General features: G+C 47.0%; 1 protein-coding gene across 5 annotated transcripts in view; it reads right to left on the reverse strand.

Annotated features, from left to right (window-relative positions):
• Positions 1-10,651, reverse strand: part of tjap1 (tight junction associated protein 1 (peripheral)) — a 51,215-nt gene that overhangs the window by 4,464 nt on the left and 36,100 nt on the right. For all 5 annotated transcript variants that reach the window (XM_040139003.1, XM_040139006.1, XM_040139005.1 and 2 more), the window contains 3 exons: positions 6,684-6,767; positions 4,690-5,385; positions 1-4,513 (listed from right to left, as the gene is read on the reverse strand). The exon at positions 1-4,513 is cut by the window's left edge and continues 4,464 nt beyond it. In XM_040139003.1, coding sequence (XP_039994937.1) covers positions 3,839-4,513; positions 4,690-5,385; positions 6,684-6,767 — 1,455 coding nt within the window. In that variant the 3' untranslated portion in view covers positions 1-3,838. The remainder of the gene's footprint in view (positions 4,514-4,689; positions 5,386-6,683; positions 6,768-10,651) is intronic.

Raw genomic sequence — 10,651 nt, forward strand, 5'->3', positions numbered from 1 at the left:
AAAGGTACAGTTAATGTACAGAGGCTCGCTAGTGCCAGAAATATCAAAAACAATAAGAAATAATTCGGGAAAAAAAAAGTATCACGAGAAACCAGATCATACTCGAGGCATTACTGGTATAATACCAGTGGTTCCAAAATACAGTGTGTTTCCTGTGGTTGCCTCCCCATAAAAGCCAGTTGACATGTTTTAAAGCATGTTTGAAGCAGCAGCAGCAGCAGCAGCCGGAGGCGTCGTAAAATAATCAAGCTGCGATGCGACTGCGGGAGGGTGAACAGTAAACAGCTGATATTAAGTCACATGAAATTACAAACAGTAACACTGGATTACAGGCTGCAGCGTTTCCTGTGGAGGTAATCTGAACCCAGAGTGGGAATGGCGGACTCCGCCACCGCCAGCAAAAACTACTCCATAGAGAGATAATTACAGAATGTAAAATTACCTAAGACAATGAGACCTGATCCCATGCAAATCTAAAGGATTGTAACTTCAGACACACCTTGCTTTAGGACTAAGCAACATGTGAGCACAAAATCAACTATAAGACAAACTCCCGGGGCGTCTGTCGGCCGAATGGTTAAGGTGCTGACTACATAACTGACTCAAAGACGCAGAGGCCTGAGAAACGTTAAGCGTATACGCTCAGGCAGCAGCTTTAACAGGAATAAATGGGGCAGTGACCAGATTTCTGCATTGATCTGGACCGCATCATGCGTCGCACCCGTTATGCTGACAGACGATCCGGAGACAGGTCAGTAAGATTTACGCCACAAACTGAATGACGTAGAGATGGACAGATTTTTGACAGGGAGGAAAAGATGATGACATTTTATGTCTTAGTGAGCTTCAGGGGAAAATGAGCAGGGAATCACAAGGCAAAGGTCACGAAATTAAAGACAGAAAAGGTTTAGGAACCTCTGACATTTAAAATGAAGCCTGGGTTCCTTAAGACCCCTTATCAAAGGTTCAGGTCTCAGCGTGGAAATGAGCGGCTTCTCCAGCAAAGGAAGATATTTCCTTCTGAAGAGGTGAAAGGATCCAGTATTCAGCGAAAACACATTTTTTTTATTTTATTTTTTGCCCAAAAACTATTATTTTAAGATAATCTGTCTAAAATATATCAGAATCTACCTTTATTTTTTAAAAAGGTGTACGCGCTTTGTTTGTATTAAAACTTGTAAACTCCTCCGAAAGTGTCATTAAACCCTCGGGATTCTAAGAAATATGTTTGAGCACATAGAAAGGGATAAGGCTGCACATCCATCATGGCTGATGGTTTTAAAAGAAGAGTGTTTCAAAAGAGGCCAAAATGTCGAGTATTTCACAGGAAAAAAGGAACAATTCAAGAAAAGACGTCTTCACTCTCAGGTTGGCAACCACTGGACCAAATAATCATTATGAATTTACTTTCAAAATGCTAATGAGATATTGTTTATTCTATCATTCCTAATATTTGTGTTTATGTTCCTGGTTAGGGTTGGGTGTCAAACTTCAGGACTTTGTTGGTAACAAATAAAATGTGTTATATTGAAAAAGGCCAATTAGATCAATAATCTTGTTGATTTACTGATTGATCAGATAGTTCCTGGTTTAACCAGTTTTAGGCTGTATTTTATTTAGACAAAGCTCTTGTTTGGCTGCTTGTGTTTAAAGATTTAACAGGTCAAACATTAAACACGACATTTAACACGTGACTTCTTTTGTTCAATGAAAAAAATCATTTTGGAGAAAAATCTGTTCATATTTTTCAAAGTAAGCTGTTGGAAAAAAGGAATTCAGAAATCGATACCGTGCTGTGTTTCTGGCACCAACAGGCCTCCGTACACCATGAAAACATCTGAACATAAATACCAAACTGATGAGAAAAACAACAAAACAAATCACCAACAAATCAAATCAAACCCAAACAGAAAAATAATCTCTTAATAACGGATTTATAGATCTGATAACAGAGAAAATCAAAAAGGTAATGACGACAAAAAATAGAAATGTTGATGATTACATTCCAGGTGGGAGCCAAGGAGAAGCTCCGCCCCCAGCCCCGCCTCCCGTAGGTACAGTCGGAGTGGTGGTGGGGAGGGTCAGTCAGGGTCAAAGGTCAAATGTGACTCCCCGGCAAACCAGTCAGGTGACTAAATAACACGCGATGACAGGAAATCAATGATTAGTGAAGAGACGAGAAAATAAAAGCAGGACCGGCGTCATACTCGCAACCTTCCCCAGAGAGAGTGATAGGCACTGAGAGTCTGAGTGTGTGTGAGGGTGTTGGAGTGAGTGTGTGTGTGTGTGTGTGTGTGTGTGTGTGTGTGTGTGTGTGTGTGTGTGTTTGAAGGACTGTGTTTATCCAGGTGTGTCTCATCTTTTCTCTTCAAAATAAAAGCCCCTGGTCAGGAAACAAGGCAAAGACGTCCGTAAAGTTTTTAGTTTGTTTTAAAGTTGCTATTCTTTTTTCCCAACTCTGACGAATGTCTCTCACACACACATACACACACACACACACACACACACACACAAACACAAAGAATAAACCGATATGGGACTTTTAATATTGATTCTAATACGGATTATCCACAATTTAATTCTACAAAACCAATCTTGTATGCTTTAATCAGCTGTCCTCAAACTTTTGGCTATGTAGTTAATGTATGTGGACAACCAATCCAAGTACGCTATATGTACTATATGGACACCAGATTTAAGCACCCTGCGTGGTCAAAAATATGTGGACACACAGTTACTGAACTCTACAGGGATAGAAGTGTGTCACCACTACCAACCAAACTCTGTGCAATTTTCTGAGTATTTAAAAAAAAAAATTCTCATTTGATTCATTAAGTTGACTGTTCAGTTATATGTTCTGTAAATTTTACATTACATTTCTTACATTTTGGTAGAAATGTTGTGTCAAATGCCAAGTAAGTAATTCTGGTAAGGAATACTAAATCCGTTAATTTGAGTTTTTTTTCAGAGCGCGGCAAAGGTATGTGAAGGGGAGCTGTCCACAAACTTTTGGCCAAATTCATGGTGAATTTTGATTAATTTTGGATGTGATGAAAATACTGTTAGGATCTAGTTTCATTACAGAAAAATAAATCTTAGGTCTTTATTCGCTCATAATTATACTTGTGTGAATGTAAACAAAAATAACATTCATACAAACATGAACCGATCAGCATCAGTGATTAAAACCCAGTAAATCAGCTGATCAATATCAGAGCTAATGGGTCTGTCACACACACACACACACACACACACACACACACACACACACACACACACACACACACACACACACACACACACACAAGAGATGTAGGGTTTCCAATACTGACTCTAAAACTGATGATTCAGAATTTATTTTGGACAGGAATTAAAAATACTCCCTATGGCCAAAAGTAAGTGGACAACTAATCAAGAATTTAAACATTTTAATCGTCCACATACTTTTGGCCATTCTGTGTATTGTTTATTATGAGGTATGTAGACATCTGATGACTATGTGGCCAAAAATATATGGACACCTGATCGAAGTACTTTCTGGAGCCAAAAGTATTTGGACAGGTTTTCAGAATACCCACTGATTACACACTCTACACGGCCATAAGTATCTTGTCGGTCTAACACACACACACACACACACACACACACACACACACACACACACACACACACGATCAGGCGGCGAGCTCGGCAGCATACAGTAGAGTATGGCTATATCCTGAATGGGCGTGGCTTCTGACCCCTGTGATGGACAGGTCAGTTGCCATGGAGACAGACAGCAGCTGTAGGAGCACAGTGTGGGGCGATCGAGGCGTGCTCAGACAGTGGAGAGCGAGTCTCAGTCCAGCAGCGTGCCTTGCTCCTGGGCTCGGGTCAGGCTGTCCTTGCGGTGCAGGTGGTGGACGCCCATCCTCTTCGGACTCTTCTGGGGCCGCTGCGAGGGGGCTGCGGCAGCGAGGGCGGGGTCGAAGTCCAGGAGACGGGCTGAGATGACGGGCAGGTCACGGGGGAGATCTCTCTCCTCGGCCAAGGTCTCCTCCTCCTCCTCCTCCTCCTCCTCCTCCTCCTCCTCCTCCAACTCTTTCCTGTGGGCCTCAGCGGGGCTGGTCGCCACGGTGACGGCCGTGTCGCCGCTGCCGCCATCACCCTCCAGGTTCATCAGTAGCCTCTCCCCCTCCTCTGCAGAGCCATCCCCCCCGTAGCGCCCCCTCCTGCCAGGCCGCGGCTCGGTGTCAGTGTCGGTGTCAAGGCTGGAGCCACGGCTCGGCGTCCAGCTCCTCGCCGACGATCCCTCTTCGCCATCCGAGTATGCGGCCCTGTGACAGTCAGAGGAGGCTGCGGCCCCCCCCGCATGCCTCGTCCTCTGCAGCTCCTGAGCCGTTTGACTGCTGAACGACGTGCGGTGGACCAGAGAGCTGTCGCAGGACGGGGCCATCTTCTCCACAAACATCCGTTGCCAGTTGGCCAGAAGGTCCTCCTCTGAGCTGCCGGAGCTCGCCAGGACGCTGGGGGCCTGATGATTAAAACGACTAGTGATCATTTAATTACTGAAACAGTTTTAAACAGTTTACATCCACTCACTCTCTTAAAGTCTGTTTTTTGCTTCAAATATGTATGAAGCACTTAGTAAGGACAATGAAAATCTCTGACCTATCGGGTGCTGTGTTGGTGCGCGGGCCTTCAGGTTACCTGTGGCGGGCTGCTGAAGGGGCTGGACTGGTTGGACAGCGGCTCACTGGTGGCGTCCCGCTGTGACGGCGGCGTGCGCTGGTTGACTCCACCACCCCCGCCGGAGGATGAGGAGGGGGCAGGGCTGCCGGGTGCCAGCCGCTCTTCGTCGTTCTGTACCAGGCTCAGGGAGATGGCCTGCCTTGTGGCGTAGGTGCAGTTGGGCAGAGGAGAGTTCTTGGGGATCTTCACTTTGTCGTCAGACGAGAACTCAATGACCTTACGGCCGGGGTACAGGGGGTGGGGGGGCGTCGGCGCCGGGTACGGGTTCAGCTTCTCGAAGGACGGAGCTCCGCCCGCCTCCTCTCCCCCCGACTGCCCGTCCAGACTGCTCTGACTTCGACAGGATCCATTCTGCTGCGAAGCCTCCTGACCGCCGCCGTTCTCCCGGCCCCGGCCCTCAGCCCCCGCAGGGCCCGTCATATCCACGTGCACGAAGACGTCCTCGGCAACGGGCCGGCCACAGCTGCTGGACTGGGCGGAGTTCAGGACCAGCGGCTCGGGTTTCTCTAGGACCCGGGCGATGACGGAGGTCGGCACGACATCGGCAGGAGTCAAACTGAGCGTGTCCGGGTCCTGAGCGCCGGGGCCGGGGCCACCTTCCGGCAGGCTGCTCTTCATGTGTTTATTCAGCATGTCCTGCAGTTCGTACGGCAGCTGCAGCAGAGAAAACACACACACACACACACACACACAGGCTGAGTGTTACAGTGTTTCCAGGAAGCCGGGTGGTTGGAGGTGACGAGGTCCAACAGCTGAGTCTCTATAAACTCTAATGGAACTAATGGAACCATCAACACTCTCAGCAGAACCAGGAGGATAAATCAGTAAGCGTGCACGCACACACACACACACACACACACACACACACACACACACACACACACACACACACACACACACACACACACACACACACACACACACACACACACACACACACACACACACTTAATGCCATTACCCAATTTGCCAGTTTCCTCCATTAAAGGACTATACTGGTGATTCTGCAGCTTTGAGTGCATTTATTACAGACGACAGATTCACCCTGTGTCCTACTGAAGGTTTAAATCATCATCATCGTTGTCGTCCACTGATCTTCTTCAGGCAGCTGCTGGTTTCACAGCTGCAGTACAACATGAAGATACCATACATTCAGCTGTCCTCTCTGGTCTCTCTCTTGTAGTGGAGTTAAAAATGTAAAGTTTTTTTATCTGTCACATGATGATACCTGAACTTTTAGTTTAGAACACGGCACAACAGGTGAAGAATAAAATCAAAAGTGTTGATCCTCTGCAGAGATGGATCCAGATCAGGACGTTTTTTTATCAGCTTTTCATATTTTTAGTTTTGGTCGAGTCATTTCATGCTACTTCATACTTCTTCTCCACCACATCTCAAACAGGAATACTGTACTTTTTACTGCACTACATTTATCTTACAGCTGCAGTTATTAGTTACTTTTCATTTTACGATTTTGCATTAAAACAAGTGATAAGCAAAGAGTCATCAAAGAGACATTTCTCCTCTAAACTTGTTTCATTTCAGTAACTGTTCAAATGATCATGATTCACTAAGAAACAAGTAACAGTGAATCCGAACTGTGTTTCTTCTTCTGTCCTCTCCAATGAAATCATCTGACGACCCCTCAGGTTTACCTGGTCACCCTCCGGAGGGGCCCGACCCCCAGGTTGGGAACCAATGGACTAAACTCTCTCCCTGTCTATGACGTAGCTAGAAGCAGCTCCAACTGGAGCAGCTCCACCAGTAAAACGCTGGTGAAGCTTCCGTGACTCAGGATCAATGATCTGGTCTGAATCATAATAATAACAATCCAGTGACATTTTCCCTACAGCACCTGAGGTCCACAGTTTGGATCCGGCTCTACAGGATGTAAAACAGGAAGCCCGCAAGAAAAAAGCAATAATAAACAGTAATATATCACAGTCACTTACATCAGCAAACTTGTGGTTCCTGAAATGCGACTTGTTGCACTTGAGCAGCTGAACGGCCAAATTACAGTCCTGTCTGTAACGTTCCTGGAGAGAGAGGGAGACAGAGAGAGAGATTTTTAAAAAAAACATTTATTAAACCCACATCATCACCCAAAGAACAGAAAGAAAAACAGCAAAACAAACAAACAAACAAACAAAAAGAAACAAAGAACTGTCGTCCAAAAAAAAATCTCTGTCAGAAATTAACAATCAGCCCCCCCCCCAACAGAACGTAAACCCCCCCCACAGCTCAAATGTGCCTGAAGTCCTGCACGTTGTCCATCATTTTATAATAAGCGTGTTCCACTCTCAGCCGGGCCTTCAACAGCCCCCGCAGAACCGGCACAGGTTCCACACTGCCGGTGTTCTGGACCCGGTTCCTGCGCGTCAGCCAGATGGCCAGCTTGGCAGAACCAGATAAAAAGTTCACCAGTGTATGTGCCGTCTTCTTTTTAGCACTGTACCTGGGGCCAAAAATGAACAAATCAAAAGAAAATTTCTCCCCGATACCCTGAAACCACCTTTTTAAAAGCTCGAACAGCGTCACCAGCCGAGGACACTGAACAAACAAATGCTCCAGGGTCTCCGCCTGAGAGCAGAAGACACACTCCTCCCCCAGCTCAGGATCCAGGTGCACTCTGTATCTGTTCGTAGCTATCGCCCCGTGTACAACCCTCCGCTGGAGGTCTGCTGTCCGCTTTTCAACGGGCAGCTTGTACAGGGCCCGCCAGCTGCCTTTCGGGGAAGCGCCTGGACCAAAAAACTCAGTCCACCTCGACTCCCTCACCCCCGCCAAGGAGCGCAGGTTCAGAACCTTCACGCAGATTTGATAGGCTGCTTTTTTCCCTACGGCTCTCCTCAGCAGCAGACGAGCTGTGTCGAACCAGCTTGGGCTGGGCAGTTGTAAAGAAGCCTTTGCGCGGTCTGTGGTCTAAAAGGCCATTTTGGACTGGATGCTGATCAGTCCCTGACCCCTTTCAGCAACGGGCAGATGTAGGGCTGCTGCTCTGACCCAGTGGTAACCAGACCAGAAGAAGACCAGGATGGCTTTCTGAATTTCCTCTATCAGGCCCATTGGTGGCGTCAGAGCGATAACTTTGTGCCAAAGAGTCGAGGAGAACAAGTTATTGGCGACCAGAAACCTTCCCCTATATGACAACTGGGGTAGCAGCCATTTCCATTTAGACAACTGAGCGCACGCTTTCTCCCTTGCTCCCTCCCAGTTCTTTCTCTGAAAAACCTTGGTGCCCAAAAACACTCCCAGCACCTTCAGCCCCTCTTTCCCCACTGGAGTCCTCCAGGCAGACTGGGCACTGCCTGATCCCGCCACTGTCCCACCAACAAAGCGTCGCTTTTTTCCCAGTTCAGCCGTGCAGATGAGGCCTTTTCATAAAGAGTCAGGGTGTCCTGCAGACGTTGAACATCCTCTTGACTGGAAACAAAGATGTAAGTATCGTCTGCATAAGAAGAAACAGTAGGAGGACGATCGAGATCCGGCAGTGAGAGACCACTGAGCCGACATCTCAGCCTGCACAGCAGGGGCTCAATAGCTAAGCTATATAGTTGACCTGATATAGGACAACCCTGTCTTATCCCTCGCTGTACAGGGATTGGCCGACTCAGCCCCATCCCCATCTTCACCGTACATTGTGCACCTTTATACAGTAAACCAACCCAAGCCAGAAAACCATCACCAATACCAAAAGCCCTAAGTGCAGAAAACAAGTAAGGGTGATCCACCCTGTCAAAAGCTTTTTCCTGATCTAAAGACAATATCCCACAATTTACATTATAATATTTACAAACATCAATAACATCTCGTATGAGGAAAATGTTATCCATGATTGTCCTATCTGGTACACAATAGGTCTGGTCTATATTTACAATTATTTCCAGGACGTCCTTAAGTCTGTTTGATAAGGCTCTGGAAAGCACCTTATAGTCTGTACAGAGGAGGGCAACTGGCCTCCAGTTCTTAAGTTGGGCCAGGTCTCCTTTCTTGGGTACCAGGGAGAGCACCACCCTCTGACAGGAGACTGGGAGACATCCTGTTCTAAAGCACTCTAAAGGAACACCATGTAAGTCGGGTCCAATGGTGTTCCAGAAATGCTTGTAGAAGTCACTGGAGAGACCATCGATCCCTGGTGCCCGTCCCGATGCCATCTGGTTGACAAGTCCATTTCTTTTTAATTTTCCACTGCTGCCAAAATTGCTCAAATCAGTGACAGAAAGTCCTGTCTTGTAAGAGTTTGTTATTAAAACTCCAGTAGGATTTAACCCTTTCACTCGGTGAAATATACAGATCTATGCTGACTAAGTGATGGTCAGTGAACCCAACTGGACTAATTGTGCTCTCAACCAGTCTGGAGCTGAGACTTTGGGAGATATAGATTCTCTCCAGTCGGGCTGCACTGACCGTGCCGTCTCTGACCCTCACCCATGTGTACTGTCTGGACTGTGGATGTTTGACCCTCCATGCGTCGAGCAGATCTAGTTCTGTTATAATGCTGTTTAGGTTCTGGGATGACTGCGGATGGGGTTCCTCGCTTGTCCTGTCTACAGTAAAGTCGACAGTACAGTTGAAGTCCCCACCAATGATGAGTTGATCCTGATGGTTATTCGTTAGCTCATTCTGTAACTTGTTATACAAGACTACTCTTTCGGCTCCTTGGTTCGGGGCATATATGTTGACAAAGCAGAACACAGATTTCTCTATTTCTGCTCTGAACATTAGCAACCGTCCCTTCACTACTTCAGTAGAAGACAGAACCATTGCATTTGTGGTTGGTTTAAACAAAACTGCTACTCCTGCACTGGAGTTGGTGCCATGGCTAAGGGCATATGAACCCTCCCACCATAAACCCCAATCTACCTCGTCTGTCTGAGTTGTGTGTGTCTCTTGTAAAAACAACACATCAATCTTTTTTTGAGCAGAGACCTCAGATATTAAAGCTCTTTTGTGCTTGTCTCTCCCACTATTGATGTTCAGAGACCCTATTCTGAGGCTCCGCATAGAGAGGACAGAGAAGAGCATCAGACATGAGACAAGCAGGGAACAGTAAAGAGGAAAAAACACCTTGTGGTACATGATCATGTCAGCGACCTTCTAGTCCTTTTAGCAGTTTTACTTTTTGGTTCTTCCCTCAAAGTTTTGAAATGTTTTTTTAGACGGAAGCGTTTCTTTTCATCCAAAATGTCCAAATCAACCAGTTTTTTTTAATATGCCAACAGATCTGATGAATTAGTCAGTGTCTCTGAAATAATCAGTCACTTTAACAGATTTTCCAAATGTTTCATCCAGGAACTGATTTATTTCCTCTAGAGAGTAGAGGTTTGTGTTCCTTTTAGGAGTCTCACCAATAGATACAGCGTCTGACTCAGAGTCATACGCCCTCTCTCCTCCTGCATCTGATACCTGGCTACTGAACACACTTTGTCCTTCAGTATCATCTCCGACTATAAGACTGGTGGAAGCTGCTTCTTCAGCTTTTGCTACTGACTGTTGTTTTGCCTCAGCCCCTGCAGACTGATCGCTGCTCAGGTTCTCTGCAGTCTCAGAAGCTTGTAGCTGGTTGTACTGTCGGACTGTGAACCAGCTGCTGCTTCTGCAGCACCGTGGTCCACCCCTTCAGTCCCGGCTGCGGGCCCACCCGCCTCCCCGGCCCGAGCAGACTCGTCTGCTGCCACCTCGGCTTGAGCGGGGTCTACCGCTGCCGGGGCCTTGGCCCGGGCGGATTGCCCGCTGCCGCTTCCACCAGTTGTCGTCTATGCGGACACGCAAATCGTTTGTGACCAACATATCCACACTCAAAACATTTGAGCTGCCCTGAGCTGGCGTAAACCAGGTAGTGGCCATCACTGTGCTTCATCCTGAACGTCACCTCCAGCGTCTGGGTCGGCGAGTCCAGGAACATGAACACCTGCCGCCT

Source organism: Xiphias gladius, chromosome 11 (genome assembly GCF_016859285.1).
Source record: "Xiphias gladius isolate SHS-SW01 ecotype Sanya breed wild chromosome 11, ASM1685928v1, whole genome shotgun sequence".
NCBI lineage: Eukaryota > Metazoa > Chordata > Actinopteri > Istiophoriformes > Xiphiidae > Xiphias > Xiphias gladius.